General features: G+C 41.2%; 2 protein-coding genes across 2 annotated transcripts; one reads left to right on the top strand and one right to left on the bottom strand.

Moving 5' to 3' along the window:
* The first annotated feature begins 3152 nt into the window (after nt 1-3152).
* On the top strand, nt 3153-14568 carry LOC125707605 (zinc finger protein 395-like). Its single transcript, XM_048974854.1, has 10 exons — nt 3153-3476; nt 6492-6749; nt 7061-7263; nt 7899-8011; nt 8137-8339; nt 8609-8709; nt 9463-9748; nt 10471-10560; nt 11967-12085; nt 12368-14568. The coding sequence occupies exons 2-10, from the start codon at nt 6567-6569 to the stop codon at nt 12477-12479; spliced, it is 1410 nt and encodes a 469-aa protein (XP_048830811.1). The 5' UTR covers nt 3153-3476; nt 6492-6566; the 3' UTR covers nt 12480-14568.
* A 1556-nt stretch (nt 14569-16124) lies between these two features.
* pnoca (prepronociceptin a) lies at nt 16125-25907 on the bottom strand. Its single transcript, XM_048974866.1, has 3 exons — nt 25814-25907; nt 19106-19230; nt 16125-16872 (listed from the first exon to the last, which is right to left on the bottom strand). Exons 2-3 carry the CDS (start codon nt 19226-19228, stop codon nt 16303-16305), a joined length of 693 nt encoding a protein of 230 aa, XP_048830823.1. The 5' UTR covers nt 19229-19230; nt 25814-25907; the 3' UTR covers nt 16125-16302.
* Between the last annotated feature and the right edge of the window lie 435 nt (nt 25908-26342).

The raw sequence follows: 26342 nt of genomic DNA on the forward strand, positions 1-26342 counted from the left end.
CAATTCCTGGGCCACGTAGCAGACGCTGAAGGAATGTCCACAAACCTAGAGAAGGTAACGACCGTGAGGAACTCACAGTCGCTGAGGGTGGTATAGGAGCGGAGGAGTTTCCTAGATGCCTGACAGAAGGGGCCGAGTTCTGCTGGACAAAAGAGTGTGACCCAGCATTCCAGGGAGGTGAGGGGGTGCGGACCACCACTCTGGTGTTAGCCTTCCCTGACCTGAAGGCCCCCTTTGTTGTGGACATGGTTCCCAGAAATGTGGGAATTAGCACGCTGCCCTCCCAAGTCCAGGAGGGGGGCAAGAGGGGGGCATACTACAGTAAATATCATATGTCCTGGGAGCTCCTCGCAGTTGTGATGACCATCAGTCATTTCTGCATCTAATTGCATGACAAAAGTCTCACAAACCAGACTAAGCACAGTGTGCGCACCTCACTCATGAATTCTCAGAAGCTTTGGTGTCAGGTGGCATGGCGTGCTGAGATGCTGCAGGCATTCCAGTTCCCGTCTGTGGATGGTCTGGTGAAAAGAAGGCTTGCCACCATTGTGAACATTCAGCGAGATGGCATGCCGTGACAGCGACTACAGCGGCCCCAGCGATGGCGTTTACCACCCCGCAAAGTGTCACTCTAATGGACATTGGGCAATCAAGCATCAACATGATTCTGGAGCAACTGTGGAAAATGTTCTATTTATCTGGCTGCTGCAGTGATGTTGAGCTGTGTGTGTAGTGCTTGCACCACCAGGAAGGAGCCCAGCAAAAGACAACTGCTCCTGCTCCACCAGGCTGGGGCTCCCATAGAGAGAGTGGGAGATGGGATGGACAAGGGCCCTGTCTTGTCCATGAATGAGCTGATAACCCAGGTGTTTTCTTTGGGGCTCCAGAGCTACTAGTGGCAGAGCTTTGATGTGGCTGCAATAGAGGATATCATTCACTATCTGCAGGTGAGGAAAACATGTGAGGAAAACTATGTGAACCACAATAATATACATTAATTATGTGTGTTGCCAGGTTCCTGGATTGCATGTTGTACATCCAGACAGGAACTGTTGACTTTCTGGGGTCACCAGGGTGGCTGATACTTAAGTGGGGTTGCACAGCACTCAAGCTGCTAACCTGACACAGTGATGACATCACCATCTTCCCATCACACAAAGCGGCACCAACTTACGTTTCATGTAAATAGCTCCCCACGGTGAAGGTGTTGTCAAGTTCAAATAAGGAACAAAATATACGGCCTCAACCAGCATCACTTCTACAGTTTTGCTTTGCCCACCCGATGCCACAAGTACTTATACTTTAATTATCATTCGGAATATACAAGCAGTCCTCGAGTTAAGAACGTCCGAGTTACAGACAATTTGTACTTACGATCGGACTGCCATAAAGCCTATTGTATTAAACATTTGTTTTATAATAACGACGCAGACAGTACTTTATGAAAACACAATCGCAATACTATACCTGAAATAAACCTCACATTCTAATCAAAATGAAATAATCTGGTTGAAAAGACAAAATGAAAAGCTACAATTAAATTTTAGATGTGACATGAAAAGCCAGCATACACAATGTATCAATGAAAAAAAAACAATCCACTGCTTTTGTGTTCAAGAACGAAAGCAAAACACACAATATGCTTATGCATCAGGTTAATAACTTTAGTACAGAACAGTACGCTTGTCAGATGCGGGGCTTTCTGATGAAAACTTCATGCAAGAAATTTCATATTATTTTCAGCGCTAGAACTCAAACATAATCGCTCCGGCACCAGCAGACTCCCTCCTCTGTGGTCGAACAGAGATGGGACTGAGGTCAATATCCCGTAAAATATATAAAATTTATTATCGAAACAGTTCTTTTTTTCAAATACTTTATTTATAGATATCGTTGTACACAAATGAAACGGATTTTCATCGAGTTAATGCTACAGGACGAGGCACAATGAACTAAGAAAACAGTTCATTAAGTCGTCGTTCTTAAGGAGTTGTGAATGTGAGGAAGAACAAAGCGTTACAGAATAACTTCATACATGAACACGATTTCTTACAAACTAACATTTTATTACAAATACACTATCATTTTTTACACCCAACCTTTCCAAATCACATCACAGATTACTGCAAAAGTGGTGTGCTTTTAAATATTGTGATCCTTTACCGTTACATAACGCCCATATAGCACACATATAGATGTGTGCTGATCCGTATTGTCATGAAGATTTACAGCAGGCGTACGCGTATAATGGGCGGCTTTCTTAAGCAATTAAAATACCCGTTTCACATAAAATGACGGATTATATTCGTGCACAACAATAAAAGTGCTGGAGGGGTGGGAGGTGAAAAAAAAGGTTTAAAAATAAATGTTCACGACTTTTATGTGTCGTCGGCGAAAACCGATTGTTTGTCGGCCTCTCGGCCGCGGAGGACGTAGCCGACGTGCAGCACGCGCAGAACACCGCTCGCGCCTCGTGTGTCGCTAGGCACGTACGCACTGACGGGGCGCCCCGCGGCGCGAGCGGCGAAGACGTCATGCTTCCCCGCCACTAGAACTGCGCAGCTTTACAGCAGGACGCGCAGGCACTCCAGTATGTATGTTATGTAATCTATAATTTGACTCCGCCCCCCAACCAAAACGCATAAGGCTTTACTGCTCTTTGTTATGAAGTTAACATGGCCGGCGTCGAGCCACAGGGAATCAAATCAAGTCTGCAGCGCGCCCACAAAAGCAGTTAACTTGCAAAAATGGAACAGCCACTCAATTTGTCCATCGTGCCACAATACTTCTAATGCCAAATATATGAAAGACGATAATACAATACAGTTTTTTTTAACTTGTGCAAAATTATTATTAATGTTTATTATTGCAGCGCGCCTGCAAATGTTGGTGCAGTCTTTACCTCTGCGTCTGAAACGAAGTTTGCACAGCGAATTTAAGGATGTGGAAAACGTACTGCACGATCGGCAACTCATCTCTGCAACAATGAGCACTTTGCTCTCGCTCGGCACGCCTCGTCCCCCCGAAACTCCTATGTAAACAAGTTGGAATTGTAGGGCGTGTGTCTTGGAAAACACTGTTCAGCCAATGGACGCGAACATCCTTACCACATGGTACGGTTGTTTACAACAAGAACTGAAAACCCATTGAAAAGAGAAAGGAAAAACGTGGCAACAAGTCTGATCCTAATGCAATTTTAAGTTCGACAAATGCATGCTTGTAATACGTTAATTAATCTATGAAGTCGCAGCAGCCGCTATAAGAAAGAAACATTTAAATTATTAGTGATGCACAAAGCCATAGGTGGGTCTTAAATGGCTGGGTTTGTATTGAAGCTCCAGTCCGTCGCAGAAATCCGCCCCGTGTTTGAATTAGCCCAACATTGCAACCCTTTCCAGGCGTAGAAAAGAGCATTTCCAAGTTACAGCCGACTAGATCAAGCCTACTGGAAGGGGGTGTGTTGAAGATTGGGAACGGTACGTGAGTAATAGCCTATTCATTGAAACTTTGAATTGTTTATTTGAAGGTATAAAGGCTCATTTGTTGCTATTTTATTATTTTTGTAGTATTTCGGCTTTGCAGTCCACGACATCCTCGCAAATGTGGACATTTGGATTTGAAATATATTTGTAAAAAATGAAATTCTGCTGCGAAATCCTTGCTTGCTCTTAATTGCTGAAAACCCGTGTGATCGGTGGTTTACTATAAGGCATAAACGCACTGTACCGCGGAAATATCGCCCAAATAGTCCTAAAATAAAATTCCCATATGTTTTGCAGCTTTATGTATATATGTTTTTCCACAATTAATAGTTGCTGAAGTATAAGGTAGACTGATATATAAATATTTTAGAAAGAATGTTATGAGAACTCTGTACTTGTTTTGCATGGTTGAAGTCGTGTGCCAATTGAACCTTTTGTTGCGAGATGTTACCGACCCCCCCCCCCATATCTTCTAACTGAACTCAACTCGTGTTCCCAATCCTAGTTTGCAATTAACCTTTATGCACACATTTGCACACTGTTGTAAAAAGGAGAAAACACAAACGCATTAACTGTGGCAATATTAGTGCTGAGGACTGAAATAAGAATCGCAAGCTGCGTTCGACGTGTTTTTGTGATATTTTTTTAAAAAAAGACAGCGAATATTTGGCTGTACGTAGATTTTTCCACTGTGAATATGGTGAGATCTCAGGCTTTCGGTCGTCGTCTGCGGGAGACAGACGTACAGTATATAGCAGCTTGCCGTGTTTTGGAGAGCAGCGTCCCCAGCTATAGTCGCCATGCGCGGGGGGGGATGGGGGGGCGTTTAATCCGAGCTGCTGCTGCACATGTGCGCATTCATTCGCAGGGATCTTCCCTTTAACATTTACACACGCTTGCCCTAAGATCATGCGATCCATTCATTTTCTGCAAAACAGTACATGATTTCTCTAAGTGATTATTAGTGATTATGCATTTGTTAATCATGATTAAATATTTGGATAACAAGCGTATTCTTGTTTACGTGACCCTACGCTGTGGGGGTGAAACGGAGAACGTGGTTATTTCTGCATAGCAGAAAAGTTTTAGGGTAGCAGAGGCAATTGGGACCGGCCTGTCTAACAAGGACGACGTGTTGTTTCACTCTTTTATGCACGTTTTCACTATCAGCGAAGCCTGTAAATATTTAATGTCGGTATGGAGAAATACTGTGTTGAATAGGGTTGACTGTGTTTTAATTTCTTGTAACGATTTGTTTTTTTGTTTTGTTTTACCATTTAACAATACGTGACCCTTCATTAATTTGAACGAAAAACAGCATAATGTAGTAGAAGAGAAGGCAACACTAGTCTTCTGAGTAATTAGAACTCGGGATATTTACCAAATATTGTGCACAGGAAAGTGCATTTGTAAAGACGCTTTGCTTTCATACATTTAGAATTAGATTTTTAAATAAAGTTGTTAGAAGCCTATGAATGATGTGTATCGTATACATGCCCACGTTGCTTGTCCTAACAACTTCTTCTTGAGTAATTGCGTAATGACGCGGCATATGCTGAGAGATGAGCACAGCCAAGTTTTTCCTGAGTTTTCAGTAGGTTGGCTTGTTTGTACGATGTTTGTATAGTTTAAAAAAAGCACATTAGTAACTTCGATGCTTCGTCAGTTGACTTATGTCCTCTACTATGCCCGTGTATTTATGGAATATAAGAAATTGGAAAAGGGTGAGGAACAATTAGTGAAGTGGGGGGAAAATTAACATCTGAATACAAACAAAAATGGGTGCGGTCCTGAATCTCCTCAGTTGTGGTCAATTTGTGAATGAAATATTTGGAGTTCCTGGTGTAGTACAAGGTTGGCAAATTAGGCCAACAGTATAGGGTGACGTGCTGTTTGAGTTTGCAGTTAACTGGTATACAGAAATAGACATTGCAACAGTGCCTGACTGTTGCATCAAGCCCATCACTGCACTGGTGAAGCCACCCATAACTGGAAGTCGGGCAGGAAGAGCTTCGGTTAGGTATGGTAGCGGGATAGTGTTACTCTGGCATGTAGGCTGCCGCCGATTTGCAAGTGATTGCTGGTGCTTCAGTTCACTTGAAGTGACCAGTTTTAACTTCGCTGGAGATGCCACCCATTCTGCAGTAATCTGTAATCCGGATTTGCGTTTTGCGTTTGCGTCATTGATTGTTGCATGCATCCGGCGGCTGCACATGATCGCCCCAGCTGTAAGATATGCAGGGGCGGGGCCTGTCACTCGGCTTCTGCTGACTCGGAATTTCATTGGTTATTGTTTGGTCTTTATGCCTAAATGTTATGGGTTAGACTGGTTGTGCTGAGCAAATGGATCACATCAGCTAAGTGATTTTTATTAGTACAGTGTTCTGGACCCAAACAAAGGATGTTCTTAAAGTTGTTTATAAGGAATACAATATAGAAAAGTTGGTAAGTAAGAATATGTAGAGTCATTGATTAATGTGAAACAAATATATGTGAGAGTCTGAGTTTATTCAGTCTCCTGATTTTAATGTTCTCTGTTTTGGTCATTGCTTTTTCAAGAAGGTTCGTCTTTAAATTCTGTGCTCTTGGTCAATTTTACGTCAAACAGAGGTAAAGAAATTTGACGTAAGGTTTATATGATAGTCGTATGACATCAAATGCAGAGAAACTTTAAACATTTGGCTGACTTCTTGTGCAGTTGCCGTGTAAAATGCAAAATTTGTGTGTAGTTTAACGAAAGGTATAGTAGCAACCTTGGAATTATCACTGAAGCCCTTTTTTTTTGTTGGGTTTCTGTGAGATTGCAGGCCCAGTGATTCTAACAAAGCTCTCAGGTTTATGTGGCGCCCTGGATGCGTCTCTGGGGATTGCAATCTGTGCATGTTTTTAGGCAAGCAGACTCCCACCAGTTGTCTCTCTTCTGTTGTGCGGGGAAGAGGTCAATAGCTCCCCCCACCCCCCCCCCCCCCCCCACGAAAGTTAGAATGCCGACTCCTGTGTCTTCCCCAGCTGTCTCCAACCTGTCACGGAGAACGCTGACGTCAGGTGTGGTGTACTCCCGAGGGACGGAACTTCAGGCGGGAAATGACAACGGTGCTGCCAAGGACGCGACTGGGCAAGCGCTCGCCGATGGGCGCGCTGGTGACGGTCCCCTGCGGAGCGGCCGAGGGCCTGCAGGGGCCCGAGGGAGAGGACACGGCCGTGGGTCCTGGGGCTGGATCTGGATTCCCATCTCGCACCCGGGTCAAACTATACCCAGGACAGAAGGTAAAGAGGGACCAAGGGAGCGGTTGGCTAGTTGACTTTTTTTTTTTCAGCCTGTCGCCATTTTAGTGCCTGTCTATGTGGGGCACCTTAAAGCAACAGTTGCAGTGTGAGTATCTATATTTATCCTTTTATTTGGATGTTTTGTACCAGGTCAGCTGTTAATATTTTGCAGCCGGACGGCAGCCATATGATTTGACTGCATCTTTGCGGCGTCAGCTACCCTCTGTTCCGGTTTCCGTAGATCAAGAGTTCAAGTGTTTTATTTTTCCTGTAGAAGTTCCTGTTTTGTATGGGCTACTCCTGCCTTCCAGGTTTATCTGATGTGCGGTGGGCGAGAGGTGGCGGGACTGGTGGATCAGCACAACCACGTGTATAACGAAGTGTCGGTCTTCCTGCCCCAACTGGGCCAGCACTTTTTACGCAAGACCGAGGATGTGTGGACCACGCCCATGTTTCAGCCCCAAGCAGTGGCCCCATCTCACCCGGTATCCTCCAGCATAGATGTGCCAAAGAGGTGAGGCCGCCCTTAGCACTCTGACGATGACGATGATGTAGGTCTTCCTTGGTAATGCTCACTTCTTCAGTAAAAGGGTGTATGTTTCATTGCCTGGGATGTGCAAAGAAATTGTAACTAACTTCACCATCTGCCAAAAGAAAAGCGTACTATATGTGGATTACTTGTTGCTTTGTGGAATTTTCGCTCAGATATAGTGAAAAATGTTTTCTCTGAATTTTAAAGAATGTCCTTTTGTGTATTTCCACTCTGCCTGAAGATCACAAGTCCGCTGTTGTTTATGACTTCTTGTAATGAAGCATTGCTTGTCTAAATTTATTTGCATCTAATAAATGCTGGTCAAAAAGTCTCACACAAGTGGCAAATTAGACCCTTTCTGCAAAGTTTTTTTTTTTTTTCCTAACAAAGTAACTCTTGCCAGCACATAACACTTTCTCCAATGCCAGAAGCTCGAGTTAAATAATCTTTATAAAATAATTCATTTCCTCTCTGAGTCACTGACTTTTTTTTTAAGTTACCATTTAACCTGAGGATATTAAAGTGAAATGTGTTTAGAAAATGGGCATCTAAGTTTTGAACTGCGATTATATTACAAAGGCAACAAAGTTCTGTGAAATGGTTTTGCTCGGTTGCAGCTGCAGGAGCCCCGAGTCGGTGGAGATGGATGAGATGATGGCAGCCATGGTTCTGACCAGCCTGTCGTGCAGTCCCGTGGTACAGAGCCCCACCCCGAAGGAACCCGCCCCAGGTACGTCACACCTTCGCGCTTCCCGCACGGGGCATCCACCGACACAACAGCTGCGGTGCCTGGTTCCGGAGAACCATACTCGCGCACTGGTTTGAGCCCGACTGCGATTCCCCGCCTCCCCCCAGCCTCATGCGGAGTGGAGTGTGCCGGCGGAGAGCTGTCCGACAGCGGCAGCAGCGGATGTTGGAGTTGGGACCGGGGCAGCAGTCCCGCGCCGTCCCCACCCATCGCAGAGGGAGACGGCGCTCAGGCACCCTGCGCCGACGAGGGCTTGGAAATGGAGCTGGAGCAGGTTCTGTTCGAGGAGCCAGCTCCGAGGAAACGCCGGGTGAGGAGAGTGTCGCCTGGGGGTGTGTGTGGGGGAGGGGGTTTCCTTCGGGATTAATAAAGCTGTCCGGGTCTTTCTGTGTGACTGTCTGTCTGTGTGACTGAGAGACAGAAAGACAATCTCCCTGTTTATTACACAGTTTGAATATTTATACCTAAGCTTTAGCCTTTGATTTTGCAAGTCAGTCAGTTTGGATGGTTACTTATTAATTAATATATTTTTCATGTCCTTTTTAATGATTTTTTCGGTCATGACTTTCTCTCCTGCAGAACTCCGTTAAGGTTGGCTACCGGTGTCTCTGGCCGAACTGCGGCAAGGTGCTGACGTCTGTGGTCGGGATAAAGCGCCACATTCGTACTTTGCACCTGGGGTGAGTCCCCTCTCTCTGGGGTTTCACGCTTTCGTTTGCGGGCATCTTTTGTTCTGTGCATGCAAATTGCCTGAAACGACAGTGTGCTGTGCAACAGGGTGAGCTTGTATAAATTCAGTGATTATCCTGCTTTTGTCCTGCTTTTTGGAATTCGAGGGCCTGAGGTTGGAATAGATAGGAAACTCTCCGCCTAGATCAGTACTGCTATTTCGATATTTTATCAGTGGGGGGAAAAAAATATATATTGGTTATCCTTGTAACTGGAGAAAGCCCTCACACTGCAGAGAGGCCCTGCAAAATCCAGTGCTCAAAGAAATTCTTGGGACACTTGCTTAATTCTGTAAAAAAGTTGCAGATTTATTGGTTTCTTAACAAAAGTCCGTTGACAGGCAGAGACATGAGTTCCTAATATTTGTAAATGATTCATTCAGTTCTGTTCTTGCCATCTTGCTATTAACTAACCGTAGTCACTGGCTCCCAAAAGGACACTATGTTAATGCAGAGGTGTTACTAATTACAAAGCACCCCTTATAGTTTTGGGTTTCAGTTTATCGCTACTTGAAATGAACATTTCTACCTATTGTTTCTAATGTAGTATGTATTTTTTTGTAAACAAATGAATAAAGCGATGATTTTTGCTATAAGCCTGATAAATTTGTCTGTGAGCACTGTAGGTGCTGCAGTGTCGGAGGTCTGTATACCCGCTGGTGGGCGGGGCTCCCCCCTCTAAACAGCGTTCATTCGCCTTTTCAGACACAGCGGCGAACCGGAGCTTTCTCGCAGGGAGGAGGATTTCTATTACACCGAGATCCACCGTGAAGCAGAGCCCACGCCCGCACCTCCGCTGCCCGCACCTCCGCCGGCCGTCGGCACGCCCACATCCTCCTGCGTCTCTCCCTCCAGCCCCATACAGCTGATCCCTCCTGGATCTGGGCTTCGCCCCCAGGACCCGCCTACACCGGGGACTCCACAGACCAGCCTGCTGAGCCAGTCCGCCCCGGGCTGCTTCTGGCAGGTCCAGTCGGAACACTCCTACCAGGCAATTACCTCTTTTGTCCTTTTTTTTTTTATTCAATGATTTATTTTTTTTTGAGGAATTGTAGGCCGGGGGGGTTTTTCACATAGGAATGTAACTGAGCCACGCCCCGCCTCCCTGCCCCCACCCCACTCCCCCCACCTTGCATTGCTTAGCGACGATGATGTCGGTGCTCTCGTCGCCCTTGATATGACACCACCAGCCCCTTTAACCGTTTCCACATTCCAGTGGCTACACTTAACACACTGGGCTCGGTCACATTAATGAAAGACTAGGCGCTACCGTTTAACTGGGAACCCGTGAAAAAGAGCAGGCTGTGTTTGCCGATGACGAATTCAGTGCATTTTAAAAATAACAGCACACAGTGTCAATTTAGCTACTCAGAGCAGTGTTTCTCAAGCCAGTCCTCCGGGACCCCAGACAGTCCACATTTTTGCTCCCTCCCAGCTCCCAGTGCGCGTGTGCTGGGGGTTTGGTCTTGGGGATTCAGTTGAGAAACTCTGGCCTAGGAGACTTTTGTCCAGTTTGATTTCTATATTTTATTCTTTATATAAATTTGACTGTAAACCTGAAGCAAAATTAGCTTAAATGTCTTATTTATGGGTACAATAGATGCCCCATTGCGATCTCCTTCCCGCCTAGCAGCCCACTGAGATGTACTGCAGTGAGAGCTTTGGATTCTGGCTGTTTCTTGGTGTAACTGTGGACTGCTCCTCCTGCTGCAGGCCTGCTCTCCCGTCCAGGTGATCACAGCTCCCATCCCCTCAAGTTCCTGCCACTGGACCCCTCCCGTCGCTGTCCTGCACACGACACAGGTGGGCCTGCCGACCCCTAAAACGAGGCTGGGGTGGGGGGGGGCAGGCGTTGACTTTCAGGTGCACGGCACCTGTAATACTGACGCCCAAACACGCCCTGGGTTTGGTTCTCCTGTGTGAAACATCGCAGTGGCTCTGAGTCAGCTGTGCATCGTCTTGTGACTGTACAAGGGCACATGACTAACATTCATCCAGTGCATGAGGCAGGACACGTACTCTTGCTCCTTTTCGAGTTTAATTAAGGTCATTAAACCAGCATCCCAGATTGCCCAAGTACTCTTAGTTTTCTATTTGTTAGCCCTGTTTAGTCCAATGTTACCGCAATCAGCAATGCACGCAACGGGTGCGCATTCACCTCAAAAGCAATGCGTGTGGCAATTGATTTTTGTAGCAGGGCAAATATTATATTTTAAATGTCCATGTGCGCTGCTATGAAGTCCATTCTGATTCTGATGACAAGAAATTATTATGCACTTTAACCTATATGTGCTAATTCGTACATTTGTAGTATAAAGATTAAAATGCACAGTAATTTTTTCGTAGCAGCGCAAATGCACATAAAATAAGGATGCAGTCATACTGTTGCAACAATCGATTGCCACACGTTTGACTTTTAATGGTGAATGCATGCTTGCGCAGCAGCTGTATGCATCCCTGACTGTAATCAGTGATCAGTCAGCGGGGGCAGTGTTTGGCTCCACGGGTCAGGACTTGTGATCAGGAAGTCACCAGTTCGGATCCCGTGGTCGTTAGAGCGATGTTACCGTTGGGCCCTTGAGCAAGGCCCTTAACCCTGGGTGACTCTGCTGACACAATCGTATATCACAGTGGATGAAAGCAACTGCTAAATAAGGGTTATCTGACAATCAATTCAAAATAACGTGTAGTAAACAAGCCCCAACAAACTGAAAAACATGATGTACAAATAAGCGATATTTTCTTTTCAGGAATGTAGTGTTTGCGTAATAAATGATTTGTGACAAAAGCGAATGCGTGGTGGCATATATTATATGGCCTTCCGGTTGTCAAGTTAGAATTTTCCTAATTGTGGTTTCCCAGGAGTGTTTATGCAACACTGCCATCTAGTGCTCACATTTGTGGGCTGCAAGATTTTTTTTTTTTTTTTTTTTTTTTTTTTTTTTTTTTTTTTTGCAGGTTATTTTTAACTTTTAAAGGTGTTGGATCCTGACATACTTGGGAGATTTTTTTTCCTATACAAAACAAAGTTTTATATTTTAGGAAATAGGTGTATGCTGTGAAAAACTTAAAATATTTTTGTTTATCACATTATTTTTTATTCAGTATTGTTTTTTGTAGTGTGGTATATTGTATTTTAGTGACTGTCTTCCTAGAGGTACAGTTCAGATACAGATTCGTAGTTTGATGTTTAACCCCTTGTTCCCTAGGCCACTCCAGTCCGCAGCCGCTCAGGCAGTGTTGGAGAGCAGTGGCTGCAGCAGCACAGCGCCCCCATCAGGCCACACGCAGCAAGTGGATCCCCTCCTCGTGGCCATTGCACCTCCAGGTCAGACCTCGTCTGCTTCCCCATACTCCATTTTGTTTGTTTCCTCTCCTCTCATTGTCTCATTCCTTTTTTTCTGTTGTTTTTTTAAAGACTAGCATGTTTACTTTTCTAGTGTTTTAATTTTCTAACTATCCATTTAAGCTTTACATTGACTTAGCTTGGCATTACCGCTAGGCTGGAAGTGCCGATCGCAGTGTTTATCTGATGAGGATTCTGGTCATGTGACACGGCGTGCATAACGGATGTGTTTTATTTTTTGTCCTTTCCTCCGTGACTCTGCAGGAAAGGCCGCGGTGAGGCCAAGAAGTGCCGCAAAGTGTACGGCATCGAGCACCGGGACCAGTGGTGCACAGCCTGCCGCTGGAAAAAGGCCTGCCAGCGTTTCCTGGACTGAAGCGTCCAGCGCGAGAGACTATGCCGGAGGAGAAGTCAACTCCATAACAAAGACGCCGGCGGTGCAGGGGGGGGTCACCTCTATTTACAGACTGTTTTGTGCAGCTCTGAACATCCACGAGCACCTTTTTTTAATTATTTTTTTTTTTTTTTAACTTTTGTATCTTTTGATATTTTTCGGAAGTGGGGCGGTTTTTTATATAAGGGTCTGCGACCCCCCCCCCCCCCCCGTTCGTACGGTTCTGGCGGTCACAACGGTAATCCCCATCACCCTGCTCCCCATCCGCGTCTCACTTGGATGTCTTCCGTTTGTAGGAGGGTGTGTGCTGTCCCACTCCACGTGACCCCACCCTCCCCACCAGGCGTACTGAGGCACGTGGCAGAGTGCTGTCGTCAATTAGCAAACCCTCAACCACTGTGCGTTGCCCAAGACCCACCCCCCACTCTTGACCCTCCCCCACCCTCAAAGAGCAATCCAGCCAGACGTGAAGGTGTACAGCAAAGTGTCCACTTAATGCCGTTCGAGAACAATGGTTGAGTGCCTCCTGTTTTGGGGACGGTCTCTTCCGTTTTTACCCGTTTTCATTTTTTTTGGGGGTGGGGAGGTTGGAAGAACGAAATCCCGCAGACAGATTGCCGAGGTCTGACAGTGGAGAACTGTTTATAAAGAACAATTTTTAATGGGGTGCAAATGACACACCATAAGGCCATGCTCGTGTTTATATAGTCAGTGTATTAATCCTGGTTTCTACATCTTTTTTCTAAGCAAGACAAAAATATAAATGGTTGGTACTTCAAGAGCTCAATCTTTTTGGGCTTGTTGACTTGTGATGTTTGTACTATGACCTTGCCAGTGTATATTCATAAGGACATGCAGTATTTCTTTGAATAAACCCTTGCAGAAATCATGCCCCCCCCCCCCCCACAGTACTAATGTTTCTGCATGATCTGAACAATTTAAGTACATTAGAAAAGTAAGTGAAATATACTGTTTCGAACTTTTCTTTTTCACCTCTGCGTGCATATTGATGAAACACATTAAGTCCCTCGAAGTGGCAGCGTGTCTGACAGAGGATTTACCATTAGCACTGTTAGATAAATTTGTGAATGTAGGTTTATCCTGCCATGAAGTACCAGCAAGTATTAGGCATCACCTGTAAAAATTATTAAAAGAAAAAGCCCAGTAAATGGTTCCATGGTGCATCTATCTATTGTCATATAGATATAATATATATATATATACTGTTCTTCAAAGCTTTTTAAGTACTGTCCCCAAATTTCCAGGCATCAGAAGAGATAGAAACCATTACAGTGACGATATATGCACATTTTATAGGCTTGTAGAACCGTTATGGAAAGAACTGCCTTTTCTGGCTTCTTTATGATAGGTCAGGTCAAGCTTTTAGTTAATTTTTTTTAATGTCTCTTTTGCTTTTCTGTGTTCTCCAGTGATCCAAACTCTGCCGCCCATTTGTGTTTTTATGAATCTGCGATCAGGCGCACGCTACTCGCTACTTGAGTTCTCAAAGTTCAGTTAAAAGACCAAATAACACATCATTTCGAGGTGCCAATTGTTCTCATCCCACATTTTTAAATAGGGGACTTTAAGTTTTGCCCAGAAGCTGCTAATCTGCATGGCAATGAGATTATTAGCCAGACTGTCCAGTATCCCCTTGTGTAACTAGTGGTCAAATATGTATGTATATTTTTTTTGGTTTGCACTCATCATTTTGGAGGAATTAGTGATTGTATTCTATCGAGACAATTAAGATCAAGCCAGGTAATTGGTCGGATTATTTTCCAACAATTGGATAAAGATAATTGAAGGTAATTTAATACCCAAGTACTGTGTTAACCGTGTTAAAAGTTAAACTGAATGTTCCTGAAAGACTAATTATTCCACAGAAGCAAAAACACTTACTATTCATATATTGTCATATATATGTATCTTGAACATTGTTTGTAAAACTACGGGAAAAAAAAGAAAAATGTATAAAAATAAACATTTTGTGGATCATTTTTTTTCTATGTAATGCCGTAAATGAAATGTTTGTCATTCTCATGTTGAAATAAATTTTATACGGATGATATACGGTTTGCATTCCCCTTTTGCTTCCATGAAGCAAATTGTTGCCATTATCCAAAGATCCAACTTGTTATTAGTCACTAAGGATATCTTGGGGCCACTGTTGAAGAAAGAGCTAGAACCTCATTGGAGATTCACCTCCTATTTAACTTCCATGTATTTACACTGCAACTATTTACATTTACATTTACATTTACAGGATTTGGCAGACGCCCTTAGCCAGAGCGACTTACTTAAGTGCTTTGAGACTCTGCAATGAATTTCCAATGCTAGCTCAATAAGGACCCAAGCATTTATTTAGCAAATGTGTTTATCCAAAGCGACGTGCGTTTTTTTTTTTTTTTTTGAAGGAAGGCAGCATCAGGGAGTTTGAAGACGCAGGGGTTAAGGGCTTTGCTCAGGTGCCCAACGTTGACGTCACTCTGCCGAGTCTGGGATTTGAACTTCCGATCACGAGCATAGCGTTCTAACTGCTTCTGCTGGTTTGCATATTCACATGTTAATAATAAACACATTAGCAATAAAATAAATTCTTGTAGCTACCAAAAAAAGGAACATTCTAGGCCATACATTGGATACAGGAAGTCAATGGACCCCAGCAGGTCCATATATATGTATATGTATATATATATATATATATATATATATATATATATATATGTGTGTGTGTGTGTATTTATATATAGACACACACATAGACATACATTTGTGGTTTTCAGTTGGAAAAGATCAAAGCAGAATTATCTGCAACAAAGAAAGCGGCAAACTAATTTATTCTTCATTATCGCTCTGTACAGCTTTTAATGAACAATATAACTTTATCATTTACTAGAAAAAAGCAAAGAAAAAAAACCCGAGATCCCTTTTTAATTTGCTGGTTAAAACGAATATGCAATTAAAACTTGGGTCATTACTGATTATTTGCCGGTGAAAGCAATGTTCACAAAATATTAATGTAACAAAATATATGTCAGGTGTTATCTTTAATAGAAACTGTGTAACACGGTATGCACCAGTTTGCCTGTATATTTATGCACGTGTCTAATGAATAATCAGTAGGAGACGCTTGTAGATGAAGCATGCTCTAGGCGCCAGCAGAGGGCAGTATTGTAAAAGCCATTGCAAGTTTGCTGTATCTTTAAGATTCGCAAAATAAATAAATAAATATAATTATAATAATCAGAAAAAATGGCATATTTATAACTGCAGTATTTTCTAAATATTGCTGTTGATCACATGATGAGCCAGCTACCATAAAAAGAGACCGACAAACAGACAGACAGACAGACAGACAGACAGACCGACAGACAGAGTGACATACAGACAGACAGACAGACAGACAGACCGACCGACAGATAGATAGATAGATAGATAGATAGATAGATAGATAGATAGATAGATAGATAGTGCTATTCAAATATTTTATTAGTGCTTTATATACCAGGGGGGACAAAACCAAACCATAATTATAACTTATGTGTGGATGAACTTACCAAAGCAGAGAGAATCTGAGATGCGTAAGAAAAAATATCTAGTTTTATTTCATTTTTTATTATGCATTTGCTTCTGTAATTTAATGATGCATTCATGATGGACACAGAAATGACAAACAGTGGCCCTTTGACTATATACACTTTCAACCTGCATGACTTTGTTTTTGTGCCTTTGTAATGACTGTGGCTGCCGTGCTGTATAATTGCTAGTGGTGAAGCGCTTCCTGTCAGATAAGGGGCATGCACTACATCTCGTTCTGCTGGGTCATGTCCGCCGATACACTGTTGAACTCGCTGGCACGGGTATTCATGCCGAGATACTGCTTCAGGAACTCGCTGAAGCGTTTCTGATTGTTCCACTTCCGGGCAGATTTTCGGACACCTATGAACCCCCCGTATCGCTTCTGCATGGACCTGCTGGGGTCCATCAGCTTCCTGTATCCATACTTGCCTTTCAGGAAGCCCCCAAATCGTTTGGTGAGATTGATGGCGGCCCCCTCGGGTTCATTGTCCATGGCTCCTTCCTCCATTTCTGTTCTTTCCTCTTCTTCGGACCCATGTTGCTGGGACCCATATGAAAGCTGGGCTGTTCCCAGTGCCCGCGCCACATGGTCGAAGCGTTGCAGGGCCTCGGAGTACAATAGCCCACCATCTCCCTGGTTAGCAGGCAATACGGCTGCCACTTCCTCTTCTGCCCTCTTCAACATTGTGCCACCTGCTGGCCAGGAGGATGAGTGCGACTGCTCCACAAATTGTCTACACAGTTCCCAACTGAGGGCCGGTGAGTCCTTGGTCTCGCACTCCACCAGACAAACCTATAGAATAGCAACACGTTGAAAAAACAGCCATGTCTTACACTCCAGTTCATTAGAGTAATGGAGTATGAAAAAACATCTGTACCTCATTATCCTCAGTGACACAATTGTGGTACAAGGATAGTTGAGTCCAGAACCTAAATCATGCCTGGTCATTAATCATACATGTTTAATGATCTGTGTTTGGAAACAAATACATGTACAAATATACCCAACACAAATCTCAGACTGGACCATGTATAAGTGTCTTAAAACCACATAGTTTAGATTACCTATGGTTATCTTCAATTACACCATGATTTTTACCCAAAAACGCATGTGCACTGGGTAGCATGGTGCCTCAGTTGGTAGTACTGTCGCGTCCCGCCTGCAGGGTAGCGAGACTGAATCCTGCCTTCGCTCTGAAGCTGCGTCCCTTTTCAGAGCCCTTCCGGGGGGGGTCCCATTTCAAAGGCGTCTTCGAAAGCAGCCTAGAAGCGGCTCCTTCTTTTCCCGGGCAGCGAAGGATCCGCAGACGGATCCTTCACGGCCCAAACCATTCCGAGATTCATTACGTGGATTTTTTTAAGGGCCCCGCCTACAAAGGCTATGCCCGCTGCATCCTTCAAAGGATGCAGCTCTTGAATTGGGACACAGCTTGTATGTCTAGGGTTTGAATGTTCTCCCTGCGTTGGACAGCTTTCATTTGGGTACTCCAGTTTCCCCCCTGCAGTAAGGCAAATTAGCATCTGAAAATTGGTGTGTGTGTGTGTGTGTCTATTACATTGTGTATATTATGTGTCTATTACATTGTGGGGACCCACATTGTTATCAGTCCCCACAAGGGGCAACTCAATTTTACAAAAATCTATGACTGCAATCATGGAACTAAAAATGTCAAAAGTCTTGTATTTTGCTTGGTTACTTATGGTTAAGGTTAGGGCTGGGTGGGGGTTAAGGTTGTCATAGTTAGCATTAGCATTTTGCCCATAGAAATGAATGGAGAGTCCCCACAAAGCTGTAGATACCTCATCTTCATCTGTGCCTTGCGATTGGCTAGCATCACTTGCTTTGTACCCTTTTGATTTATGAATAGACGATAATAATATGGTGTGCAGCTCAGTAAGGTTAGGGATTTGGACTTGTGTCCCATGGGTTAGTGCCCTGTGGTTGGAAGAGACAGATCATACTGCTGCTGTGCCTTCGAAGAAGGCCCTTAACCCAAAGCTCCAGCTAACCAGCACTCTGACACCAAGTTCTCCTCACCAGTATGTCACATAGGAACCAAGCCTCCACAAATTTAAACAATAATTACAATTATGTTTCTGACTCTAGCATCTTTGGAAGATGGAAGGACTTTCCTCTGTACAAGGTCTGTCTAACTCTGCAGTATCAACAGCTTTCAAACGTATGAGGTCATCAAAGCAATACTGGACTAAGGCCTAAACACTCATAAAAATCTATCAAAGACAGCCCTCAAACTTGTCCTTTAAGATCTAAAACCATTACATGAAAATTGAGACTTAAAGTCTGGTATGAAACTTTACAAGACCAAAGGGAATTCTTTCATGTAGGTATTTATCCACATCTGTACAGTCAATAATAGGGGGGAGGGGGTATTGTTTGGTTTTATTCTTTATTTAAGGTTCTGCCAAAGGAGACCTGAATTGCCTAGAAAGGAGCGAGCGTTTAATTGGCTTAAGGCCGATCACCAATATATCTCAAGAAATCAATTAGCCAATGAGGGTTAAGGCAGACAGAATGAACTGCAGGTGGTGGGAGCAAGATTGTGGGGGGGGCAGGGGGTTGTCAAGCGAGACAGGGATGTCGCAAACACGTTTTCCTCATTTAAATGCAGCAGATCAACCTGGAAAGATCCAAGGAGCTTTTTTCTGTCTATTTCTTGAGCACTGTAGGCATATGCAGTGCAATAATAATTATGTGGTAGGTAATTAAATCACTGTTGAAATCTTTGCATAAATTAACTTCATCTCCATTTAAGCCTCAAGCTTCTATTAGACGAGTAGGAAAGGTTATGAACAATGTTCCAAACTAATAAGAATGACTGATTCGTGCAAAAATAAATATCGGATAAATTGACCACGAGGAGTCCTGGAGACAAAAAAATCAACAGAGGAATGAAGGCAACTTGGTAGCTTTTCTGCTGAGCTGAGAAATGTTGTCTGCTGGTGAATGTGTGTGACGAGTGACATGAATGGCAGAAGCGAGCACATTGTGGAAGGCGGAGACTCACCAGCGAGCTGAAGGATTGTTTCTCTGGGAACAGCAGGCTGCAGGAGAGACAGTCCCGCTGACAGTCGGACGTTCCTGGGTCACATGTGCACAGAAGCAGCAGCAAAGTCCACAGGCACTTCATGACTGCAGTCGTAGGGGAGGGAGCAGTTATCAGTGGAGGAACCGACGGAGATGGAGAGAGTCGTGGAAAAAAATGGGATTCTTCTGTGGGGTCTTTCATTGCTGATCGGTAAACTTTAGCATACATTTGGTGAACATTTATGTATGAATTTAAAACACTAAATAAATGTGAATTAACGAAATGGTGAAACACACAGGAAAAACATGCAGATACTATAGCACTGTATAGCTAGTCAACCTCTACAATAAAATGTAAGCTAATTTTAATTGACAATCATATTTAATGTTACCATGTGGCACATTCACATTGTCACAAAATGTATCTCAGAGGGTACAATTGCTTGTCCCTGGGGCTGTACCCTCAAGGGTCTGCCAACTGTACCCTACCTGTAGGTAAATGTACCTTTTAAGGTATAGAAATGAACTCTGAGGAACATTTGTGTACCATTGGGGGTGCATTAATGTTGTTTGTACCATTGGGGGTGCATTAATGTTGTTTGTACCATTGGGGGTGCATTAATGTTGTTTGTACCATTTTTTCTAACAGCAGAGTATTTATCACTTTAAAAACATGTTAAAAGATGCCAAAGTCTGGGGAATCACTGCATATGATCGATTTAAAAAATTATAGTAAAGAAGAAAGATATTTGTATACATAATCCATGAATCTGCCATAGGCAATTAATGAGTACAGGGCTATTTTATCTTATTGAGTCCAGGAAGCTATCCAACAAATTTTATAGCATGGGGCAGAGGACACACTAGATGTCATCACAGAACATACTGATACATATAGAATCTTGTGAAATTTTCAAGAATGTTCTGCATTGATACTTCTGTAACTACAAAAGGAAACATCATCATTTAGGATTTAAGATTTAATTCGGTATTGCATGCATTTTGACAGCCTTTTCTTGCTCCTTAGAGTATGATTAACAGTATGATTGTCTTTCCTGAACTATTCTAAAAAGTTAACAGAATTAAACTCGATTATTTTACCCACCTAACATGAGTTAAATAGATCATTTGTCTCCAGGGTTAAATAAAAAGACTAAAAGATTTAAAGACCTTTTTTTTTCTTAATTAGCAAAACTTATTTCCCTTAAATGCAGCGCGAATTAGTCCTTGAGGCATAAATGGAATGGAAGGGATTTTGGGGTTTGTCAGCCATTGATGGCTTCTTCCCACGCTCTGCATTAGTCACTAGAAAAAGATTACAGCTACGTCATGGAAAAAAAAATACCGCCTGTCAGGTCCTATTCAGAAAAACTGAATGTGCGGGATGTAAATTCCCTAAAAGAATGGACGAATTTTTTTAACCGTACTAAAGCTCTAATAGTTGTCCATGTGAAAGAAGACTGTCTAGAGGTGTTTAAAGGACAAGTGAATAAAAATATTCTTTATTTTAAAATGAAAAAGAAGATCAGATGGCTCACATTAGAGTTATGCATGCAGTCGTATTCTGTTGGTGTGTTTGCATGAAAAAGCATATCAAACAATTTTCGGCAGAAGTTAATAATACAATAATTACAGCAAATGCACAATGTTTTCAGGCTATATTTGATTTGATTTAATAAAAACCCCATTTTCTCTCAATATGGAGACCAAAACACTAAATTAGACAGTATATTCTAAAGCACCACAAAATCTTGACAATGGTTGTTGCATAAGGTGCAAATAAGCTAATTGTACTGCTTCAGTCAACTCTCATATAATCTACATGACATGAAGACCAGCAACATTAAATTCTCCATTAGAGATAATATCGTACGAGCTTGATAATTTCACACGCACACACACACACACACACACACACATGCACACACACACACACAGGTTGGTAATTATTTCTTTGTGGGGAAAACTATTTTTCTATGGGAATACTCTATTCAACATGACGACCTTAACCCCCACCCAGCCCTAACATTAACCATAAGTAACCAAACAAAATACAAGACTTTTGGTATTTTTAGTTTTTTGATTGCATTCACAAATCTTTGTAGGGACCCACAACATCAAAATAACAGATTTATATTGCACTGTTGGGGACATTTGGTCCCCACAATGTAATACAAACCTAATCCACACAAACATACACACACACACACACACACATACACACAAATGCAAAACTTTTTTTATCTGATGGGAAAACAAAGTAATGACTTTGGTCAAAACTAGTTAATATTATTTGAGTAACCATCTGATCAACAAAAAAATGAAATTCAATTCCCATAGCTGTTATACTGCATACATTAATCTATTATGCTGAAACAAGTGTACAACTGATTGTGCCTGACCTGCACAAAATCAACATACTTGAAAGTTTCTGAGAAAAATCCCAAATCCCAAATTCCTGAATAGCAGAATAATTGCAAAAACAGCGTAGCTGGCTTGAAATGCAGATATATTAATGTCAGTTAATAACACATTTATAATAATAATTTTTTAAAATAATGTTTTAAATATATTTTAAGGTTTTAATCATGACATCAGTCTTCCTACAATCTTGTGTTGTTCATCACACTCAACATGCCTCAAGCACATGATTAATGCTGCTTAATGATGCTGATATCCCCTACAAATGTCCAGCAAATTTGTAAGACATATTTAGAATATTCTTAACACATCTTTTACTACATTCTAACTATAAGCTGCTATTGCTTAATACCTAATTTATGTCCACTTAAAAAAACTGAAGTATACTACTGGCTCTTGAAAAAGTCCACTCGTGAGAAAGGCTCGCAACAACATAATCTACTGGTGGTCTGTTAGAGACCAGGAATTAGTGGGATCAGCCCAACTGCACCCGGCTAATATGAGAAAATAAATATCCAATTCTGGCGCATGGTTACCTCAGAGTAATACAGCATTTGCAGGTGAGCTGATAAACATACCTAAGAATGAACTGAATTTGCAGTGAGCCCAAAAAGAATAGGGCAGATCCTTGGAAGTGAGGTAATTTTATTGTTGGGCTATACAGATGGGCAATCTATGCGAGGAACACAACAGGTGCCAACACACCTCTACAGGAGAAACTGTTCAGATTCTGCCTTTTCAACAGAAAGATGCAGCTTTTTGGATGCATTTAATTTGTATATTCTTCACTTCTTTTTACTGTGGTTTTAAAATTAGTGATGACTCATCACGAGATATGTGCAGAATTTGATTTATGCTGGTCTAGTGGGCCCTCCGAGGATTCATCCAATTGTATCTGTTTAAAAGACTGGATGTTTTTCATTTCACAGAGGCTCTACTGGTGCGGAACTCTAATGCGGGGGCAATGTCAGCGTAGCGGATTATTAGGTATGGTGGCTTTCTCTTCAAAGACTACGTCTTTTATTTGTACATTAATGTGTTCGGTTCCGGTCTTGGTAATGTCGGCTAGAACATCTTAAGATTGCTGCAATTTACTGTCCATTCCTATCATTACATTTATTTTCTATTCATTTCTTTCGTCTTCCACTGTAATAAAATATATAAAAGCAAAGGTAGGGCACAGAAAGCAAGTTATTGATTGGACTTATCCAGATTTTTTTGCGTTCACCTCTGAACGTACCCTGCAAATGTACCTTCTCTCATGCATTTTAGTAAGACCCAAAATGATGCTTGTTTTTTTCCTGCAGACACATTACTGTAATAAACCTGCAGGCTTTACCAAATGTCTTATGGCTAATAGGTATCAAATACAAAAAAGTGAAAGGAAAGCATGCATAAAGCACTACATGAAGTAAGGCTTAAACAATATTATGAACTTAACACAATATTCTAATGCGACTCCTCAGATGTTGCTCAATGCAAAGTCCTACATATTAATTGAAAAAGAATAGCATGTCTAATATTATGATTTTTATACATGTAATAAAAAATGAGATCAAATGAAGCTTGCCTTTATTTCAAAGTAAACTAATTGAGTAATTACTAACTGTGTGATGCCCCATGAGAACCGATATCCCCAGTGGCAGTTCTGAGTGCTAGTTAGTACCATAACCTGAGTTCAGCTAATGGATGTCAAAGTCATTGGATAAAAGCAAGTAATGATGAACACACAAGACAAAAATGTCCTAAATTCTGAATTTATAGAAAGCCTGAGCTCAACAGAAGAATAAGCCACCGCATAATCAGTTTTATTTTAATTTTAATTGATGATACGCTACATTGTAGTTGACTATGTATTACATTTTTTTATTGAGCTAATTATTTGTATGTAGATAGATGTATAGTTAGTTACATACTCACATATGTGTTTATTTTCTTATTTATTTCCTGAATGTGAAGAAATCTGACATAAAATATACATTAATTTGTGGAGAATATACAATGAAAACTGGAGAAAATCAATAAGACAGACTAGCTTAAGAATTGTACTGTGTCGGGGGACTATAGCCAAAGAGACAGTGGTACAATTGGCACAATCGTGCCACAAATGGAACAATTGAACATATTCCTTAAGTTATACAAGAGAATATTAATGAATGCCTTAAGGTAAAAAAGCATATCTCAAAATGCAGGTAAGCTATGCATTAATGAAGTGATTATATATGTATATAAATATATCAAATATATACAAATATATCAACCTATATTGTCATTTAGCTTATTGTCTCTGTGAAATTCTAGACAATACAATATAATATCACAGTTTTTTCTGCATTGGAATATGGCTATAAAACAAGCAATACATGTTTTTCCAATTCACAGGTCCAGTGTTTAATTTCACTTTTGGTAATGAATATTTCAAATGTATAGACCACTAGTACTCATGTTTTGAGAGGACTGAGAAAGTGAACATTGAATGAAACCTTCAAAACACATTTTCTTCTTATTTTATGGCTATATAAAAGAAATCTAAAATTACTCCAATCACAGCTAACGAAAAAGCGGGAAATTTTGTGGTCAGATTTGTGCTGTGTGTAAGTCTGGGTGCGTGTATTTTTTAGGTAAGCACAATGTAAGATTCTATTTGTCTATATGTCTATTGAAAAGAAAGAAAATGAGCAGACATTTTACATGGTATATAATAATGTACAAACGGAAGACAACATAGACGTGTTGCTGTGCGTGTCGATACGAAGCATTTGCTTTATATAGAATTTCTCCTTATGAGTCCTTAGACATGTTTTATGCAACTCAGCAATGCCAACCTGATTCTTTCAAACTAAAATTCAAAGTTATTAGTATTACTTATCAGTTATATCAAACTGCATCTAAGCTACCTTTTGTTAAATGTTTTATACAGTGATACAGGACTCAAAGATATTAAAACTGTAGCAGTTACACTTTTAGGACCCAGTGGCCAAAGAATTACATTAAATACACTGGTACCCTTGTCTAGGAATCAGAAAACTATTATATTTATATTAATTGAAATATTATAATTGCATGTAAAACACAGTTCAATTGTGTAACTGCAGTTCAGTTTTAACAAGTAAAATAAGCAAAAGCAATTTTAATTGAAAGTTAAGAGATTTGATATCTGAATATCTTTGGGAACAAACAAGCAATTACACATTTCGTTTTCTGCTCCGAAAATCATTGTTAAAGAATAATGAAGAACAATGTTCTGTTTTTAAATGATTTTAATTATAGTCAGTCCCCATCATGCAATTTGGACCTAATTATGATTCACAGATCTCTCTACTTATGAAGTAACAACAGGCATCTAATGTATATCAGTAGAAATCACTTTGCCAACTCATAAAAACTACAGAACATTAAACATGAAATTGAACACGGTAATGAAAATTCCACCCACAGTCTGAAAAGACACCGATTAGCTGTTCCAACCAATGACATGCCAGGAATTGGAATAATAATAATAATAATAATAATAATTTATTGTTGTTTTTCTTATTGTTGTTACTGTTATTATGAAACTGTATGTATGACAAGTGTCTGATCTAGAGGTTATATTGTGGGCTTGGTGCTCCAGATCACACACACAGAAAATCTTCAATGGAGCACAGCACCATTAAACAGGACCCACAACACAGCGTGCAGGATTATCAGGCAACACATGCCACTGGCTTGTTCCAATACGCACCTATGACTGTAACTCACAAAAGGCAGACAAGCCTTTGCGTTTCATGGTCGGGCACGATAAAGTACAGGATGTATTTCAATGAAGAAGTTCATCACACAAGTACAGTTACATCATTAAGTACCTTCCTTGTATTTCAGGAAACAAATCATTACTATTTAAAATGAATTGCAGTTTCACAGAATATTGCTTTGTAATTAGAAATACATCAATCAAGATGAATGGAAGGTAACCCAAAGAAAGAAAAATATGCCCTAAGCTGTGTATTTAAAGAAAAACATTTAGACCCAAGAGCAATTCAGAATGAAATGGAAAAAAATGATTACAGCCCAAACACACAAAAAACAAGAATCAATGAAAGACAATACTGACATTTAAATACTCGAAAGTAATACATTTCTACAGAACCATTAACAAATTATATAACATAGCACATATTATATAATCTACTGCCAGAATTTGGTTAATATTTCTAGTGTACAGTTTTCAGATGAAATTAAATTAAAATTTCCAAGTAAGGAAAGTTAATCCAGTTTACAGCCTTACCTGTATGTTATGTTGGGATATTGTGTGCTCTGATGTGTTTGAAGGTTAGAACGCTTTTTCTTGTCTTAGTAACCACGAACTGCATGTTGCTATATCGCCTTCTTATAGTGACACACCCCCTTTTTTTGGTCCAGCCCATCCATCCCCCCCCCCCCCCCCAAAAAAAAAAAAAAAACTCTCACAGACACAGTGATGGAAAGGGAGAGCACGTAAAAGAGAGAGCAAAAGGGAGAGTTTATTACACATGAAGATTGACAGAAACCCATTACTGAGTCAATGCCAACATATAAGCTATTTCTTACGTCAGTGATTACGTTTTACGGTATCCCTCCAAATGAGCTAAAAATACACCTTAAGTTATATATAGTTAATTCGCAATCATACCTGATAATCCATAACCTTTTCTTGTCCCAATATCTCGCCCTGTTAATAAATCTAAAGCTATATAACATATATCTTTGGACTCCATTTAAATTAGTATACCTATAGACTACAATTTAAATTAGTATACCTACAGACTACAATTTAA

This window comes from Brienomyrus brachyistius, chromosome 14, assembly GCF_023856365.1.
Source record: "Brienomyrus brachyistius isolate T26 chromosome 14, BBRACH_0.4, whole genome shotgun sequence".
Lineage (NCBI taxonomy): Eukaryota > Metazoa > Chordata > Actinopteri > Osteoglossiformes > Mormyridae > Brienomyrus > Brienomyrus brachyistius.